The 20290-nt window shown below is 40.4% G+C and overlaps 2 protein-coding genes across 3 annotated transcripts in view; both read left to right on the top strand.

Annotated features, from left to right (window-relative positions):
- The window catches only part of pi4kb (phosphatidylinositol 4-kinase, catalytic, beta), a 30090-nt gene extending 25405 nt beyond the window's left edge, over positions 1 to 4685 (top strand). Inside the window, exons 10-13 of the mRNA XM_084051799.1 lie at positions 1004 to 1155; positions 1386 to 1518; positions 2650 to 2770; positions 3837 to 4685. Coding sequence (XP_083907925.1) covers positions 1004 to 1155; positions 1386 to 1518; positions 2650 to 2770; positions 3837 to 4018 — 588 coding nt within the window. The 3' untranslated portion in view covers positions 4019 to 4685. The remainder of the gene's footprint in view (positions 1 to 1003; positions 1156 to 1385; positions 1519 to 2649; positions 2771 to 3836) is intronic.
- Positions 4686 to 12190: 7505 nt separating this feature from the next.
- myo1eb (myosin IEb) overlaps positions 12191 to 20290 on the top strand; it is a 54960-nt gene continuing 46860 nt past the window's right edge. For both annotated transcript variants that reach the window (XM_084053783.1, XM_084053782.1), the window contains exons 1-2: positions 12191 to 12481; positions 19781 to 19918. In XM_084053783.1, the coding sequence (XP_083909909.1) occupies positions 12479 to 12481; positions 19781 to 19918 (141 nt within the window). In that variant the 5' untranslated portion in view covers positions 12191 to 12478. The remainder of the gene's footprint in view (positions 12482 to 19780; positions 19919 to 20290) is intronic.

Here is a 20290-nt window from a genome sequence, read left to right as displayed (position 1 = left end):
TCTAACACACACACACTAGGGCATTCACCGAATAGTCGAATATTCGAATATTCGAATATCAAAGCCACTATTCGACGTTGTAAACCGACGTCGAATAATCGCTATTATTTTAATTATTATTATTTAAAACATTTTGGATTTTTTTTTTTAGATTTTGTTGATTTTTCTTTTTTAGCAGGGGCTTCTCAACAGCAGCTGTGAGCTCTGGTGTTGGTAGTTCTCCTAATCCATTCATGGTTGATTGTTGTCAAATCATTTCATACTGTATGTGACGTTGTGCCGTCACTCAATGTAAGTAGTGGTGCGCTGAAACAGCAGCGCGCATGCCAGAAAGATGCCTTTTAACGACCGGACCGAAGGATGGAACTGTGGTTGTTGTTGTTGAACATATTGTAGATGGGATAGGCTTGGAAAATCATTTGACTTATTCCAAGTTAAATGAACTGAATTAATAAGTTCGCTACGTTTCTTTTCAACCAGAGCCGTGGTATCGCAGAGCAGAGCAGCAGCAACACATGTTATGCTAGGCTTCGTCGTAGAAGAGTGTTGTAGCGAAAATAGCAGATCTACAAGCTCACACCGCGTCCATCCATGAGGCAATGTGCAGTTGTAAATCTGCTATGCCTGGACCAGCTGATTTGGGTTTAGACCAATCAGAACGCTCAGCTGGCTTTCATTAGTTAACCCTTTAATCGCTGATTGTTTTCAAGGCTTGCAATACGGCATTTTAATGATAAAGGCTCGTTTGTATTGGATGAAAAAAATATGATATTTCACCGGCGAATAATCGAATATTCGAATACTTTTAGGTCGAATAATTCGAATACTAAAATTCACTATTCGTGAATGCCCTAACACACACACACACATGCACGCACGTACGCACGCATGCACACACGCACGCACGCACGCACACACACACACACACACACACTCACTCACACTCACACTCACACACACGCGCACACACACACCCCTTAACAGTGTGGTTTGTGTCTTGCAGGTGAAGAAACAGAGTCAGATGTCTCTGTTAGATTACTTCCTGCAGGAACACGGCTCTCACACCACAGAGAACTTCCTGTGTGCTCAGAGGAACTTTGTCCAAAGCTGTGCGGGGTACAGTCTGATCTGCTACCTGCTGCAGGTCAAAGACAGGTACCCGTCTGTCTGATCTACTGTGTCTGTCTGTCTGTCTGTTTGGTAATACTGCTGGTTGTAACGCTAGGTTTAATGTGCTAGTCCTAGTCCAAGTAGGTTTTTGGGTGAACTATCCCTTTAAAAGTCATGAACTGCATTTCAAAGTATGTCACATTGATCTGTCTGTCTGTCTGTCTGTCTGTCTGTCTGTCTGTCTGTCTCTATGCCCCGCCCCCTCTGTGTGTCAGGCACAATGGGAACATCCTATTGGACGCCGAGGGACACATCATCCATATAGACTTTGGCTTCATTCTGTCCAGTTCTCCTCGGAACCTCGGGTTCGAGACGTCGGCCTTCAAATTGACAGCCGAGTTTGTCGACGTGAGTCTGTCTAGAGTCTAGACATGATATATTTGTATTATTTTAATCATTTGTAAGACCGTGTTGTGTCTTGTGTGTTGTGTTTGTCATGTACAGTAAAGCAGGACAGGATTTAGACATGATTAACTACTATAAGACCATATTGTGTGTTATTTTATAGGTGATGGGGGACATGTTTAAGACCATATTGTTTGTGTTGTGTTCTGTCCTCACAAAACGTTGTCCCCATGAACGTATGTTCAGCTAGACAGACAGCTAAACACTCTCCTTATCAAGCTCCAAAGAACAGGCCAAAGTGTTTTGAGTTTAGTAGCTTTACTGGAGTAATTGTGAAACTGTACAATGACAAAATGACAGAACACACCAATGAGAAATATGCTATAGTATGCATATAAAAATGAAAACTACACATGTTGCATCAGTAGGCTACACAATAACAGATGAGCATAGTATAAGGCCTACATGTCAAATATCTCCTCTAAATGCACTAAACAATCAATCAGCAATGCAATAGAAACAACTGTGACATTAATTAGCATGCTCAGTCAGCATTTCTGCTTAGCAAATAACATACTGGTAGTTAACCAAACATACTGTACATTTCACACAAAGAATGATGCACCTAGAAAACTAACAAACAAAGCACACTTCTATGCTAAAAAAGCAACTTACAGACAATGCCATGTGTAAACCAAGAAGGATAGCATATGAAGGACAGCAGCAACATGCAGCTGCCTCTGGCAAGATCTTGAGATGAATGAGAAGTACTAAAATACACGTGTGCAATTACACTGAACAACCACCAGAGGGTTGACACGTAATACAAACAAATACAATACAAATCTGGTTGCATAACATGTTGTGTTGCAGGTGATGGGGGACATGTTTATGACCATATTGTGTTGTGTTGTGTTGTGTTGCAGGTGATGGGGGGCATGTTTATGACCATATTGTGTTGTGTTGTGTTGTGTTGCAGGTGATGGGGGCCATGTTTATGACCATATTGTGCTGTGTTGTGTTGTGTTGTGTTGCAGGTGATGGGGGGCATGTTTAAGACCATATTGTGTTGTGTTGTGTTGCAGGTGATGGGGGGACATGTTTAAGACCATATTGTGTTGTGTTGTGTTGCAGGTGATGGGGGGACAGGATGGAGACATGTTTAACTACTATAAGATGTTGATGCTGCAAGGACTCATAGCAGCTAGAAAACACATGGACAAAGTCATTGGGATAGTAGAGATTATGCAACAAGGTAACAGTAAATAATAATGAATGATCCTTTGGGGGTATTTGTCTCTGTATATTAGCACTTACAGTGACATAGATGATGCCTGAGGGAAAGTCTATACGACCGAAACGATGCTTCATTGAAGTTATTCACATACCGTGCAAGGTGGCAAATAGCATTATTATGTGGTGCGCTACAGTATAGCAATTCACAGCTACATCCAAACCAGAACATACAATTTGTGGAAAAAGAAAAAAAGGAATACCGTGTGTGCTCTCTTGGTGAGCGGGTATTTACAGTTTAAAGCAGGGGTGGGCAACTTTGATGATGGGGAGAGGGCCACCATATGTCCACACTCACTCCAGAGGGCCACATTGCTTCGTTCATTATTGCCGTACTTTATGCGTTATTGAGCGTTAATGCGTTTTGAGCTTGTAGATCTGCTATTTTTGCTATTTTTGAATTGGAATCCAGTTTTTTTTTTGTACTATTTTTTAATTGGAATCCTGAAAAGTAACATTTGTATTTAATTTCAAATGCATTTAGTTATAGTTATGTTAACTTTATGAACTGAAATACAAATACATTGGACATAAAAAATACAATAGCATTTTAATACTAGTCAATAACTCAATATGTTGCTACTGTGCCAGCATTTTTTTTTAACCCATTAAGACCTGGCTGGAACTGTGTCATTTTTAGATTTGAGCTAAAAAAGCATTATTTTACACTTTGGGCTATTCAAAAATAGCAGATATACAAGCTATATACAAGCTTGTAGATCTGCTATTTTTGAAAAATCGTGAAAATGTGTACAAATCTTTGAATATATATATTTTTAAAGCGAACATTTTTAACTCAAATCTTTGCTTCTGGGGGTCCCTGGAACAACATATTTTGATGGGGGTCGGCGGCCAAATACATATCATTTTGGGGGTCCTTGACATGAAAAAGATTGAGCACCACTGATATAGAAACATACGTTTTTCAAAATACTGTTGGGATTTAGGAGACATGTAGAATCGGCTTCAGGTCTTAAAGGGTTAATAACGCGTGTACATTGTGTTTGAACGCGTTTGTTTGGTGTCAGGCTCCCAGCTCCCCTGTTTCCACGGCAGCAGCACCATGCGGGGCCTGAAGGAGCGCTTCCACATGAGCCTGACGGAGGAGCAGCTCCAGGTGCTGGTGGACCAGCTGGTGGACGGGTCCATGCGCTCCATCACAACCAAACTATACGACGGCTTCCAGTACCTCACCAACGGAATCATGTGAAACTATATACTGTCTGCGTGCGCGTGTGTGTGTGCGTGCGTGCGTGTGTGTGTGATTGTATGCGTGCGTTTGTTTGTTTGTTTGTTTGTTTGTTTGTAAGACCTGTCGGCATTGGCCGTACCAAGACCACTCCCCCCAGAGCTTTTGGCCCCACCCCTTCCATAATCCTCCCCTCCTTCTTCTACCCGCACAGACTGACCATTAACCCCGCCCCCCTCTGCCAGTCTCACAGCTGATTGGTTGACTGATGCCACGTTTTCCTCTTTGTCTTTTTTGTTTTAGAATTGTGTGATTTTTTTTTTTTCTATATGTGTTGTCATTGGTTCAGACACTCGCTCGTTGACCCCAGGGGGCTGGCTTCTTAACCAATCAGGGGGGGGGGCAGTTGGATCAGACCAGAACAGGAAATGTCCTGATTTGACCTTTTTGACCCATCACTCATTTTTTCTGATGTGAGCAGGGTACAGGCTAGCCCCTTTCGGGACCCTGTTTACCTTTTTTGTATTTGGGAAGGCGGTATCCAGGGTCCCTTGTCGCTCATACCACTCTCTCTCGTAGTCGCGGGTACCACTGTCTGGTCTCGGGCTAATAGCTGGTCGCTTAGAAGTTGCAGAGATTTCTCAAAGGTACCCACAAGAGCAATAGTAGCGCGCCAGAAAGCTGTATTAATCCGCACGGATCGGCGATGCCGTTTAACATTTTTGATAATTTAGTAAAACTTAAGCTCCTCTCTCACACTCTGCTCCACTTCCCATGTCCCGCCTCCCCGCGGTGACTGACAAGCTGCGCGTCCTACGCATACCTCTATGGTCCTACGGTACTGCCTCTGATTGGCGAGCTCCTACATGCTTGCATGACAATCACAACGCGGGGAGGCGGGACATGGGAAGTGGAGCAGAGTGTGAGAGAGGAGCTTAAGTTTTACTAAATTATTACAAATGTTAAACGGCATCGCCGATCCGAGCGCATTAATGCAGCTTTCTGGCACGCTACTATTGCTCTTGTGGGTACCTTTGAGAAATCTCTGCAACTTCTAAGCGACGAGCTATTAGCCCGAGACCAGACAGTGGTACCCGCGACTACGAGAGACAGTGGTTTGAGCGACAAGGGACCCTGGATACCGCCTTCCCAAATACAAAAAAGGTAAACAGGGTCCCGAAAAGGGCTAGGTACAGGGGTCAGTGACCCCATGACCCTCTCACGTTTACGGTGCGGTTCATTTAAACTGGGGCTGCACAATCCATCACAATGAATAAATTGTGATTTTTTTTATGAAACTTGGCAGTTTGCTTCAAGCATCTTTGATTTGGTCAGCCGCTGCACATTACCCTGGTCTTTTCTCCATCACACTAGCATTTGGAACATGTTTTAATGAAAAACGTAATTTTAACCAATCTTTATGGTACAGTATATCTCCTTACATCAGCGCCAAACGCATCTATTTCTGATTGCTGCTGTGACGTATTAACCCTTTAAGCCAGGGTACGCAATCTGTGTCATTTTAGTGCCACGCTATGAGCTTGTAGATCTGCTATTTTTTGACAAATCGTGAACGTTTGTGCAAATCTTTGAATATCTATTTTTTAAAGCTAACATTTCAAATGTCTTAACAAATGTTAATTTTTCTCAAAAAACTATTGTTGCTATATCAGTTGTTCTCAAACTTTTTCCATGTCAAGGACCCCCAAAATTATATGGATTTAGCCACGGACCCCCATTTCAAAATGTGCTGTTCCAGGGACCCCCAGAAGCAAGTTAAAAATGTTTAAAAAAAAATATATATATTCAAAGATTTGCACAAATTTTCAATTTTTTTCAAAAATAGCCAAAGAAATCTAAAAATCAGGGTTGTCCGATATTGGCTTTTTTACCGATAACCGATATACCGATATTGTCCAACTCTTAATTACCGATACCGATATCAACCGATACCGATATATGCGGGGATTATTGTGATTAGGGTAAGCTCAAATTTCATATCACACACACCATATACAGTAAGAACTCCTGTAACTTATTTATAAAGCAAAAAAAAAAAAAAAAATTTTTTTTTCAAAAACCGATACCGATATTTTCCCGATATCAATTTTTATGCTAATATCGGCCGATAATATCGGGAGGCCGATAATATCGGACATCCCTACTAAAAATGACCACTTAAACCCCATATGCTTGACCAGAGGTCTAACACTTTTTTTTTTGCCTCTACACCAAATCCCTTCGCCAAAAAACACATGATCTACAAGCTCACAGCGCAGGTTTAATAATCTGCAGCCCGGCTTTAATCAAATGAATAAAGAGCATGGCATCATGTGGGACACACTCATTGGTTGAGACCTACGGTAACCCTGCCTGAGGCTCATGAGCCCAATGTCTCCCTTGGCCAAGTGGGGATTCCCTCTTGCCTGAGCGGTAGGGGTTTGGTCTCCCAGGGTTGGAATCTCTGGTGTTGACAATTTGCAAATGACCTCCTCTCTCGCATCGGGAGAGGACATGAAACGTATGGATTGTGGCCTTAATGACTAGAACATTGTACGACTCATCTCTGCATCCGTCATGCTCACAGAGGAACAATAAAAAAGGGGTGTTAAACAGTTAATGGAACTAATCGACTTCATTGATTATTAAAATCGATAATCGACAAATAAACATGTAAATCATTTTTCATATTCATGAAAAAAAAACATTTGACTATTTTTTGCACAACATTGTTGTTGTCCGACAGTGTGTAAATTAGGGCTTATATTGTTAATGGATTTGTATATGAAAAAAATATATGTATATTTAAACATTTCTCGATTATCCAAGCAATGGAAAAAGTACTGGATAGAATAATGGGTTGTTGCAGCCCTACAATAACATGACATACCATTTGACCAAAGATATAACACAGAGAGGCACAATGACCAAACAAGTATTATGAAATAAATAAATAAATAAATGTGATTAACAGCCGTGATAGCAATGTTCAGCCCTGGTTTAAACAGGAGGTGATGAAGCCACGCCCCCAGGTTTATACTGGGAACCAGTGTGATCCACACTGGTTACCAGTCTGCTGTAAAGACAAACTCTACTCATTACTGAACACAGTGCTCTATGTAGATCTATTTAACACTGTTCTATAGAGATCTACTGAACACTGTTCTATAGAGATCTACTGAACACAGTGCTCTATGTAGATCTACTGAACACTGTTCTATAGAGATCTACTGAACACAGTGTTCTATAAAGATCTACTGAACACTGTTCTATAGAGATCTACTGAACACTGTTCTATAGAGATCTACTGAACACAGTGTTCTATAAAGATCTACTGAACACTGTTCTATAGAGATCTACTGAACACTGTGCTCTATTTAGATCTACTGAACACTGTTCTATGTAGATCTACTGAACACTGTTCTATAGAGATCTACTGAACACTGTTCTATGTAGATCTACTGAACACTGTTCTATAGAGATCTACTGAACACAGTGCTCTATGTAGATCTACTGAACACTGTTCTATAGAGATCTACTGAACACTGTTCTATAGAGATCTACTGAACACTGTTCTATAGAGATCTACTGAACACAGTGCTCTATGTAGATCTACTGAACACTGTTCTATATAGATCTACTGAACACTGTTCTATAGAGATCTACTGAACACAGTGCTCTATGTAGATCTACTGAACACTGTTCTATAGAGATCTACTGAACACTGTTCTATAGAGATCTACTGAACACTGTTCTATAGAGATCTACTGAACACTGTTCTATGTAGATCTACTGAACACTGTTCTATAGAGATCTACTGAACACTGTTCTATGTAGATCTACTGAACACTGTTCTATAGAGATCTACTGAACACTGTTCTATAGAGATCTACTGAACACTGTTCTATAGAGATCTACTGAACACTGTCATGTAGAGATCTACTGAACACTGTTCTATAGAGATCTACTGAACACTGTTCTATAGAGATCTACTGAACACTGTCATGTAGAGATCTACTGAACACAGTGCCCTATATAGATCTATTGAACACTTGTGTTCTACAGAGATCTACTGAACACTGTTCTACAGAGATCTACTGAACACTGTTCTATAGAGATCTACTGAACACTGTTCTACAGAGATCTACTCTACACAGTCATGTGTAGAGATCGACTGAACAGAGTCATATAGAGATCTACTGAATGCATAGTTCTGCAGAGATCTATTGAACAGGCACACTTTTTTTGTCCTAGTGATTTCATCAGGAAACTGATTCCAGTTCAGTGGAGAAGCCAACATGGTCTGAAACCTGACTGAACATCTCTCTCACACACACACACACACACACACACACACACACACACACACACACACACACACACACACACACACACACACACACACACACACACACAGTGTGAGTGTCTGTACGTTTTTGCAATACTGTCACTACTAACAGTTTAGTTTCTGTTAATTTATATAAACCAAAATGTTTGAGTTAATCTATTAGTCTGTTACTATAGCCACCCAGAAGTGATGGGCTGGGTTTCATCATTTCATGGTGATGTTGTCAGTATTCTTACCTCCCTAACTCTGTAAATGTTCCTTTATACAATAAATTAAATGTTCTTGTCTTAATTTGACTTGTTCTTCTGTCACTTTAGCTAGTGTTTCATCAGCTGTCTGAAACCAGAGAGACACGATTATTCACCCACATTGGATTTAAACAGTCCATCCTTTATGTTTTATATCAGGGGTCTTCAACAGGGGGTCCAGGACCCCTAGGGGGTCCTCAGAGTTACTACAGGGGGTCCGCCAAATCTTCGTGTGATATGATAAAAAAATGTTACCTTAACCACTTGAACCCTATCCCTTTTTCTGAGAAGAACTTTAGCCAAAAATAGCAGGTCTACAAGCTCACAACGCCTTGCGCTGTGAGGCGTTGTGAGCTTGTAGATCGGCTATTTTTGGTAAAGAGGTGTAGGTGTAAAGGGAAAAAAGGGCAGACCAAGTAAACAAAAAACGTTTAATCTAAAACATTTTATACAATATGTAGTGGGGGTCCCTGCTTCATCTCTCTCTCAGCTAGGGGGTTCCTGCTTCATCTCTCTCAGGGGGTCCTTGGGCTGAAAACGTTGAAGACCCCTGTTTTATATAAAAGGTGTGTAAAACACCCATACTCATCACTGAGACTGATGCTGCGTTCACACACAAAAGATACAAAACGACAAAGTTTTGTCTCCAAGTCTGTTGAAGTGTTGATCAACACGTTCGTTGACGTCAAGCATGCGTCCAACAAGCCTTGGGTTAAAACAATATTAATTTTAATTTGTTTCCCCCGTATTACAAAGCAAGAATTGTGTCAAGAGAGATATATTGGAAATGGTAAGCAAAGCTTGGTGGTTTTGTAGATGCAGTTGAAGTCAGCTCATCTGGGATTGTAGCTTTGTAGATTTTGTAGCAGATACAAACTTCAAACTTTCTGTAGCAGATACAAACTTTCTGTAGCAGATACAAACTTTCTTTTCTGTAGCAGATACAAACTTTCTGTAGCAGATACAAAGCTTTGTAGCTGCCTGTCAGTGTGAATGCAGCTCGCAGCATCAGGCTTCGAATCCTCCGCTGGGCATCCAGTTTGACCAGGCAAAGGTTCCAATTAAAGTTAGTATACCCCCAAAATCACTTATTTTCTATCGATTAGTCACCCCATGGAGACTTGAATTCATGGATATTTTTATTTTTTTGTCGCATTCCTAAGCCAATAATTTTATGACCGGCAGCGGTTCCGGTAGGAGACACAAAGAGTCTCCTTTGTCTCTCCTACCAGAACCGCTGCTGGTCATCGTCATTTTTTGGGTGAACTATCCCTTTAACACGATTGGTGTGTTCATAGGTGGGTTGCTGTGCAGGGAGGAGTCTCTGAGTTGCACTACACTAGCTACTCCTAGATGTTGGTCAGGCCACCTGTTGGTTGTGGAACTACTAAAGAATAGCGTGTACCTCTGCATGCCTTATATCCTGATGGTGAAACTCATCACTGTCAGTTGAGAAGAAGCAGCCTTGATGTAGTATATTGAGACTGGAATTGAAATAATGCCTAATTTGGGAGAAAAGAAAAAAAGTAGAACGAAAAAGCCCCAACAGAGATCTAACCTTATACGGTTATCCTGAGTAAATCCTTTAGCTTTCTGATAAGTTATATTAAATACCAATGACCAATGAAACCCACCCACAGCTACAGTCACAGACTAGGGTCATTGTCCTCCTGTTGAAACATGAATAATGTTCACTAAGTTTGCACCATCACACCTGGTGACCTGGACCCTGGAGGGTCCACAGTTGGAACCACACATGCAGAGATCATCCATTCAACTTCTCTGCTTCGGCTGGAACCCACCATCTCAAAGTTGGACTCATCAGACCGGGTTGCATGTTTTTCTGTCAAATGAAAATAATGCCAACTGAACCTCATGAAGCTGGTTGAAAGATTATTAGGAGGAGTGTGCAACATCTGCCATTCATTTCATTTTGGGCGTGTCATTATAGGCTTATAACAAGATTAAAACAAATACATGTTTATAGTAAAGATGGCAAATCTACAAAACACATCAGGATGTAATGTGATGCATTGTGAGCTTGTGGGTCTGGTCTGCTATTTGTCATACAACGAAACAAATTGGTTGTTTTGTTTACTACATGTAATTTCATAGTTGTGATGTCTTCGTTGTTATTCTACAATGTAAAACTAAAGAAAACGACAAATGACAGATACTGTAGTTTAATCACTTCAATAAAGGTCTATTTTAATCTACTGCAAACATAAAATTGCAGAGCAACAGATTTTCACTCAACAAATAGTGGATTAAACTTAAAGTGCTTATTGAGAACATGATTCTGGTGAAGGAGAAAAGTCTCCTACAAACTGAACATGTACAGAAAGTATCTGTCCATAGTGCAGACCCCATAGCCTGGAGGGATGGTCGTGCCGGCCTATTAAATATTCTTAATTCTCTATCTATCTATCTATCTATCTATCTATCTATCTATCTATCTATCTATCTATCTATCTATCTATCTATCTATCTATCTACAGTGGTGTAAAGTAACTAAGTAAATTTACTAAGTACTGAACTCAAGTACAATTTTGAGGTATTTTTTACTTTGCTGTAGTATTTCCAATTTTCACTTATTATTTGAAAACTTTTGTTACTACTAGTTACTTTTTAGATTTTGATCATTATTACAAAACATACATTAACCACTTCAGCCCTATATTACCATTTGAAAATAGATTGTAGATCTGCTATTTTCAAAAATATTTGTATACATCTGAAAACTGCATAATGAGTACTTTCTACTTTTGGTACTTTAAGTACATTTTTATACTAATACTTTTGTACATATACTCAAGTACATTTTGAATTCCAGACTTTTATTTGTAACAGAGTATTTCAATATTGCAGAATCAAAAGTTTTACTTAAGTAAAAAAAAAGATGTAGTACTTTTCCCCACCACTGTTTTATCTATCTGAATAAAAAGAGCATAGTTATGCGCAGCCATGTCATCCCTCCAGGCCATGGGATGTAAATTCCGGGACTACACTCAGCCCTGAAACATGACTGTCATAACATGACGGTCATGAAACCACTTGTTCCTGCTTTGCGATTGTTTTTACATTTAGAACTGCCACATCTACATAAACGTTCAGATTTCAAATATAAAGTGCTATACCCCCATGTCACGGATGACGTAACAAGTTGAGGCGCATGGGTCTAGTAAGTACCCGTATCTTATGTATTGTTCAATGTATTTGTGTAATGTATTGGAGTGCAATACACCTTCCAACCGATAGTGTCGCGTAGTTGAAAGCGTCGGAGAAAATGGCCGGCAATCGGATTAAAAAGCCTTTAATTGAACAATACGCAATGCAGGTACTTAGACTGGTTGCGGCTCAACTTGTTACATCCGTGGCTTGGGGGTCAGCACTTTATATTTGAAATTTGAACGTTTATGTACATGTAGCAGTTGTAAATGTAAAGAAATAGCAAACCAGGAACAAGTGGGCCCATGACTGTCACGTTATGACAGTCATGTATCAGGAATAGGACTACACTACCCATGATTCCAGGCGGTTGCGAGAGAAGGTGTGTTTCCCTACCTGTCCACACATGTTACAACAGGGACTCCCGTCCAAACCAAACCTCCAGACACACACTAAAACACACACTCCACATCTGGAAGATTGACAAATCTGACACATAATCTGGATCCGGTGACATCTTGGGGACAGCAGCTGTGATCTGTAGTACATAAACAGGGTGAAAGTGTTGTTTTATAGTGAGAGTTTCACCATGTTGTGACACATTAGAAGTGTAAGGTATAAGGACAATAACAAGGACACTCCTTTATTCTCTCTCTGTACCTGAGGGAAGGTTTCTCAACACAACAGAGCAGGAAGTAACAGCACAGCAGAGACATAATGGTGAGATCAACACTTTGAACACTTTGTTTAAATTCACCTTTACTTGCATCTGTCGTGACAGATGCAGCTTTGTAATCCCACGGTGGGATTACAAAGCTGCAAATGCTCACATTTCTGCCCTGCAAACTTTTCTCGAGTTATAAATATAGCTTTATTATTACGAATGGCTTCAGTTCACAGATCTGTCAATGTCTTGTGTCAGCACTCCATTATGACAGTTTGTAGGCTATTCCTGTCAGATTCAGTGGTGGAAAAAGTGCTCGCATGTTTTTTTTACTTTGAGTAAAAGTATCAATACTGCAATGTAGAAATACTCCGTTACAAGTAAAAGTCCAGAATTCAAAATGTACTTGAGTAAAAGTACAAAAGTATTGGCATCAAAATGTACTTAAAGTACCGAAAGTAAAAGTACTCATTATGCAGAATGTCCTATTTCACAAGTGCTCAAAAAGTTTAAAATTGTTTTGAAAATAGTAGATCTACAAGCTCGCTATGCGAGGCATTGTGAGCTTGTAGATCTGCTATTTTCAAAAGGCCGAAATGTATAGGGCTGAAGTGGTTAATGTATGTTTTGTAATAATACTGAAAATCTAGTAGTAACTATTAACTAAAGTTTTCAAATAATTGCAGTGGAGTAAAAATTACAATATTTGCCTCTGAGATGTAGTGGAGTAGAAGTAAAAGTACTGAAAATTGGAAACACTCCAGTAAAGTAAAAATACATCAAAATGGTACTTTTTTTAGTACAGTACTTGAGTACATATACTTAGTTACTTTCCACCACTGTGTTTACTTCACCTTTTTAATCCTGTTTTACGTGCGTCTGTAGTTAGAATTATTAAGTTATTAAGTTAGAATTATTAATTTATTATGAATTGCTAATTCAGTTCACACCCGAACCTGTCAATGTTTTGTGTCAGCGGTATGACAGTTTGTATCCCTGTCAGATTATTCCTCTATAACCACCAGAGAGCTGTCATCAAGAGAACCCTGCTTATATTCAGTTTAATAGTACATCCATCAATAGGGAATCGTTTGACTGACTGTTGATGACAACAGTTTTAGCTCCATTTGCTTTAAATTGATTGTTTATCAAGTGTTTAGCTGCTTTTTAAACACTTGTTCACTGGTAAACTTTAGCAGTGAGTCTCTACTCTGTAGTTTGTGTGCATTGCAGGCTACAACATAACCCTGTTTAACACTGTTTATATAGAATTAGACTGCCAGGAATTCTAGTACTGCCGGTTTACTATAGCAGCAGGACCTCTATACTAGTACAGCTGGTTTTATGTCCTACCAGGACCTCTAATGCTGTTTTTCTAATCCCAGGAGGACCACTAGTACTGCTGGTTTTATATCCTATCAGGACCTCTAGTACTGCTGGTTTTATATCCTATCAGGACCTCTAGTACTGATGGTTTATATCCTACCAGGACCTCTAGTACTGCTGGTTTTATATCCTACCAGGACCTCTAGTACTGCTGGTTTTATATCCTACCAGGACCTCTAGTACTGCTGGTTTTATATCCTACCAGGACCTCTAGTACTGCTGGTTTTATATCCTACCAGGACCTCTAGTACTGCTGGTTTTATATCCTACCAGGACCTCTAGTACTGCTGGTTTTATATCCTACCAGGACCTCTAGTACTGCTGGTTTCATGAATCATATCCTATCAGGATTCAGGACTACTGAAGGTCCCAGAGGACCAGCGTTTAGTGTTAAGCTGGTCCCAGAGGACCAGTGTTTAGTGTTAAGCTGGTCCCAGAGGACCAGCGTTCAGTGTTAAGCTGTTAGGGAGGGTCAGGACTCAGGATCCAGAGGTAGGTAGGTAGATGTGTGTGAACGTGTCGGGACAGAGCTGATCCTCTCTGTGCTCCCAGGAGAAACAGGAATGCTGGGAATTCAGATCCCCTTCAGGACAAGAATACTACATGCAGTTATCATGAAACCGCATCTGAACTACTGTCGAAAATTGCCCTCAGAGTGGTGTTATCTATTTTAGTCTAATGTATTAGTTCTGTTATAGGTTATACTGTACTGTACAGCAGGGGTCTTCAACGTTTTCAGACCAAGGACCCCTTGGCTGAGAGAGAGATAAAGCAGGGACCCCCAATATATATTGTATAGAATATAATCCTTTCATATATTTCATAGATAGCTTCATAGACTTGTTTGACAGACACTGTCATCAGTGTTGGATTCATTTTAATGTGTGTTTTCAGACATTTAACCGCATACTAAGTAAACTTGACCCACTCTGTACTTGGTCTGCTCTTTTTTCCCCCTACGCCAAACGTCTTTGGCGAAAATAGCAGATCTACAAGCGCACAACGCCTCGCAGCGCGAGGCGTTGTGTGCTTGTAGATCTGCTATTTTTGGCTAAAGTTCTCCTCAGAATAGGGATGGTTGGTTGAAGTGGTTAATGTAAAAATCACAAAGATTTGGCGGCCCCCCTGTAGTAACTCTGAGGACCCCCTAGAGGTCCCGGACCCCCTGTTGAAGACCCCTGCTGTACAGTACAGTACTGCTTAGGCTTGGGCACTTGGGCAGTGTCAAGTGTGTCATACCTTCATAGCCTGACCCTCCCTTCCTTCCTGACATTTAACTAGGTCAGTGGTTGTCAACCCTTTTCATGCTAAGGACCACTAAAATTGATATACATTTGGCCACGGACCCCCATCTGAAAATGTTTTTTTGTGCCAGGGACCCCCGGAAGCCAAAGATTTGAGTTACAAATGTTCGCTTAAAAAAACACATATATTCAAAGATATGCACACATTTTCAAGATTTTTTTCAAAAATAGCAGATCTACAATAGCACGGCACTCGGTGCTGCGCCAGGAGCTTGTATATCTGCTATTTTTGAATAGCCAAAGCTATTCAGAAATAGCAGATATACAAGCTCATATCTGCTATTCATCATTTTAACCACTTAGCTTTGGCTATTCAAAAATAGCAGATCTACAAGCTCATAGTGCGGCACTCGGTGCCGTGCTATGAGCTTGTACAGTACAGTATATCTGCTATTTTTGAATAGCTAAAGCTAAGTCAAGTGGTTAAAATGTGACGCTATGTTAACTAATTTAGCTGGGGACCCCCTGGTCGATCTACAAGCCGATCTACAAGCTCTCTACAAGCCGATCTACAAGCTCTCAACGCCTCGCAGCGCGAGGCGTTGAGAGCTTGTAGATCTGCTATTTTTGGCTAATGTTCCCCTCAGAAAAGGAATTCTAGGGTTCAAGTGGTTAATGTAAAAAAAACTAAATCATATCACACAAAGATTTGGCGGACCCCCTATAGTAGCTCTGAGGACCCCCTAGGGGTCCCGGACCCCCTGTTGAAGACCCCTGTATCAGCCTACTTAGACTTAACTCTTCCATTGAAACCGGGAAAGCATTTGTGTCATTTTTAAGATGTTTGCGTTGGCCGTTCAAAAATAACAGATATGCAAGCTCACTGAGCTTGTTTTTCAACATTTTTGAAAGATCTTGAAAGTGTGAGAACTAGTGATTTTAGAGGGCATTTGTAGAATCGGCCTCAGGTCTTAATGGGTCGAGTACTTATAGACCATACATGGGCAACTGGTGGCCCGGGGGCCACATGCGGCCCCCACCTTCACTTAATGCGGCCTGCAGGTTAATATCGGATTACTGATATATTATTGATTACAGCTGTTACAATTACAAACATGCAAACATGACCCGCTTTAATTACTTCAGTCTATATTAGTAGCTTAATGACTAGTATCAAAATGTTATTGTCTTTTTATGTCCAATGTATTTGTATTTAAGTTCTTAAATAATATAAGTATAACTAAATGCATTTGAAATAAAAAATCAATAAATAGAAATTCAAAAATAGCAACAAAAAAAAAGGATCTGGATTCCAATTAAAAATAGCTAAAATAGCAGACCTACAAGCTCAAAACGCGTCGCGTTCTGACTGAGCTTGTAGATCGGCTATTATTGCTACTTTTGTGTGACATAGAATGGCGAAAAAAGTTAAACTACGGAGACAGTAAATACAATATGGCCCTCTGGAGTGAGTGTGGGAATATAGTTGCTCTCTCCATCATCAAAGTTGCATCACCCCTGTTATAGACCATACATGACATAGAATAATGAATCGATAGGAAATAAAGGCCCTTTTCCCATAGATTAAAGCATGCCTTGCTGGAGGTCCCCATGATGATGTGATCCTGACACATCGGTGGTCTGAATGGAGCTGCTTACACACTGACAGTGTGAAATACAAATCTTGTGACTAATAAACTGCTTTTGTAGTTGGAAGAGGTCATCTCAATGTAAGGTGTTAATGTGGCAATATTTCATTTGATTTGTGGTTTGAAACAGCGACGATGACCACCACCTGTGATGTGATTTGTGTGTGTGTGTGTGTGTGTGTGTGTGTGTGTGTGTGTGCTTGCACCACACCACAGAACAGATCACTGAAACACTGTCGCACATCTTGAATGGCTGCTATGCATAGGGATGTACATGGCACGTCACGATAGAATAGTGGAACTCATGGCGAAGGACATATCAAAATATCACGCATCTACTGTACAGTGACAATGTACAAACATTCCCGTGTCATTTCATCCATGTTCCATCTCTGTGATAACCCAGACATTGGCTCTTCAAAAATAGCAGATCTACAAGCTCATAGCGCGGCACTCGGTGCCGCGCTATGAGCTTGTAGATCTGCTATTTTCATAAAAATGTGTGCAAATATTGAAATATATCTTTATACAATTTTTGTAAACATTTGTAACATATTTTTTGTTCCAGGGACCGCCAGAAGCAAAGATTTGAGTTATATATAATTATATTCAAAGATTTGCACACATTTTGCACTCACGTTTTTTCAAAAATACTGTAGCAGAACCACAAGCTCATAGCGCGGCACGACTCGGTGCCGCACTATGAGCTTGTATATCTGCTATTTTTGAATAGCCAAATAAATCGAAAATGGCAGAGATGCGTCCCCGGATTGAATGGGTTATAGCTATAACTAGGCTAAGTTTGAACTTAGTGTGAGGTGGTGCGACTGGGTCCAGATGTTGCTGTGGTTGTTGAAGAGTCCAGGGAAGTGTCTGTTTTAGAGATGGCCTGCACCTTTGACCTTTTGGCCTAGAGGAGGTCTTTATGACCAAGGTCATTAAATACCAACCACTCCTACATACATACCATCTCAGAGCTGGGTTATAGGTGCAGACTATTTGTTTTTATATTCGGCAGCCTGGGACATTATACACACAGACTGGTTGTTAGAGGGTTTCAACTACTTAAGATGCCCAAAAAGGAGGCAAAAAGGCTGTCAAAGTATTGTGCTGTCTCTGCTACAATTGGCAGCAGCCATATATGGCGGAGACGCTGTTACTTATACCCATAGAGCAGGGGTGTCAAACTCATTTTGGTGTCCGGGCAAGATTGGTCAAATGGTGACTTGAGGTGGGCAGGAACCAGTTGCGGATGCACATGCGCGCTCACACGCATTCAGTTATACAGCATTGTTTTTCAATCTGTTGTCTTGTCTCAGAAAACAAACAATGCAATTTGTAACAACAATAATAATAATAATAATAAGGGTAATAATAATAATAATTACCCTTATTATTATTATTATAATTATTATAAACCATTTTAAGTAGAATAATTAAATTTGAAGTTAAACAATACCTGGTAATGTGTGTGGGTGGTTAAATAATTACATTTATAGAACAGTGGTGTAAAGTAACTAATTACATTTACTCAAGTACTGTACCTAAGTACAGATTTGATGTAGTTTAACTTTACTAGAGTATTTCCAATTTCCAGAACTTTCTACTCCACTACATCTCAGTCACTGCTATCTACAGTATATCACTTTAAAAAATGTTTTATGAAGATTAGCTACTTTAATTATTTACATTTACAAAAATAGCAGATCTACAAGCTCATAGTGCCGCACTATGAGCTTGTATATCTGCAATTTTTGAATAGCCAAATATGACACTTCTTAAAATGACACAGATGCTTTCCCAGATTGAATTTAAATACGCTCTGAGTTCAATTAATACTGATGAGGATTTCACTGGGCAAGCTCCTGAGAAATAAAAGAAGCAGCTTTGATACATTTAAACTACCTAGGCTATTACCATTATTATATTTTCAAAAATATCAAATTTACATGGTGTAGCCAGCATGAAAATTCATCTAAATCACTTGCTGCTCCCAGACACCTGACATCTCTTTGCTTGAACAAAGGCAGTTTTCATAACACTGCACTACGTTTGTGTGTGTGTGTGTGTGTGTGTGTGTGAGTGAGTGAGTGAGTGAGTGAGTGAGTGAGTGAGAGAGAGAGAATACATGTCCGTGCTGTGCTGACTCCTGTGTGAGGATCATTACTACTCGACTAGTAGTTGAGTCGACTCTTAACGAGCCAATCAGCCACAACATTCCACAGCTGGGGAGACAATGGCAGGGCCATCAGAGGTACTCAGCCAAGTAGCAGCGTGTGGGGGAGAGCTGCTTGGCCGCGCACAGCAAGAGAGTGCAAAATGCGACTCTGTCTGTTAGATGTAGTATCAATTTACTATTTTTAAAAGTATTTCCTGGGCCGCCACGGACCTTTCCGTGGGCCGCAAAACGCCCGCGGGCCGCGAGTTTGACACCGCTGCCATAGAGCATGGGTTTTCAACCTTTTTCATGCCAAGGACCCCTAAATTCATATACATTTGGCCGCGGACTCCCATTTGAAAATGTTTTGTGCCAGGGACCGCCAGAAGCAAATATATCAGTTAATTTTTGCTTAAAAAAAAAATTCAAAGATATGCACACTTTTTCAAGGTTTTTCAAAAATAGCAGATCTACAAGCTCATAGAGCGGCACTCGGTGCCGCGGCATGAGCTTGAGATCTGCTATTTTTGAATAGCCAAAGCTAAGTGGTTAAAATGATTGTGACGCTATGTTAACTCATTTCGCTGGGGACCCCCTGGTACTCCCTCAAGGACCACTGGTGGTCCCCGGACCACTGGTTGAAAACCACTGCCATAGAGTAATGCCTATTGTATCATGAAAACATATGCCAGGATTTTGTCAATGTAACCCTACTGCACCTATAATATTTGTGTCCCTGTATGTATTCTCCTTTATGTGGACATAAATAACTGATGTGTGTGTGTGTCTGTCTGTCTGTCTGTCTGTCTGTCTGTCTGTCTGTCTGTCTGTCTGTCTGTCTGTCTGTCTGTCTGTCTGTCTGTGTCTCTCTCTCTCTCTCTCTCTCTCTCTCTCTCTCTCTCTCTCTCTCTCTCTCAGGGGAGTAAGGAGAAATACCATTGGCAGACTCAGAATGCCAAGGTGGGAGGCGTGGACGACATGGTCCTGCTGGCTAAGATCAACGAGGAGTCCATCACAGACAACCTGAAGAGGAGATACATGGACGACTACATCTTTGTATCCTTAAAGCTGCTCGTGTCATCTCACCGTAGAAAGGGTTACAAAAAACAGCCATCTTAACCACTTTGACTACGTTACCCCTAGCAACAACCGTGTACTCTTTACTGGCATGTCATCATAGGCGAACATTCGATCTACAAGCTTGTAGATCGGCTATTTTGGTTATTTTTGACATTTTGTTAAAAAAGAAAAAGGAAGCACAGGGTTAATGTGGTTATTATAAAACATAAATATCAAACATCAAACCGTCTACATTCTCTCTAAAGGAAATGCATCTATTATACATGCATTGTTTTATCCCTGCTTCTGGTAATAACCAGAATCATGGATAAAACACATCCCCAGCCGCCAATAAAAAGGAATGTCCAG

Source organism: Gymnoscopelus microlampas (assembly GCF_963454915.1).
Source record: "Gymnoscopelus microlampas genome assembly, chromosome: 3".
Taxonomy (NCBI): Eukaryota; Metazoa; Chordata; class Actinopteri; order Myctophiformes; family Myctophidae; genus Gymnoscopelus; species Gymnoscopelus microlampas.
The sequence above is the reverse complement of the archived record's forward strand: the minus strand, read 5'-3'. Positions and strand labels throughout refer to the sequence as shown.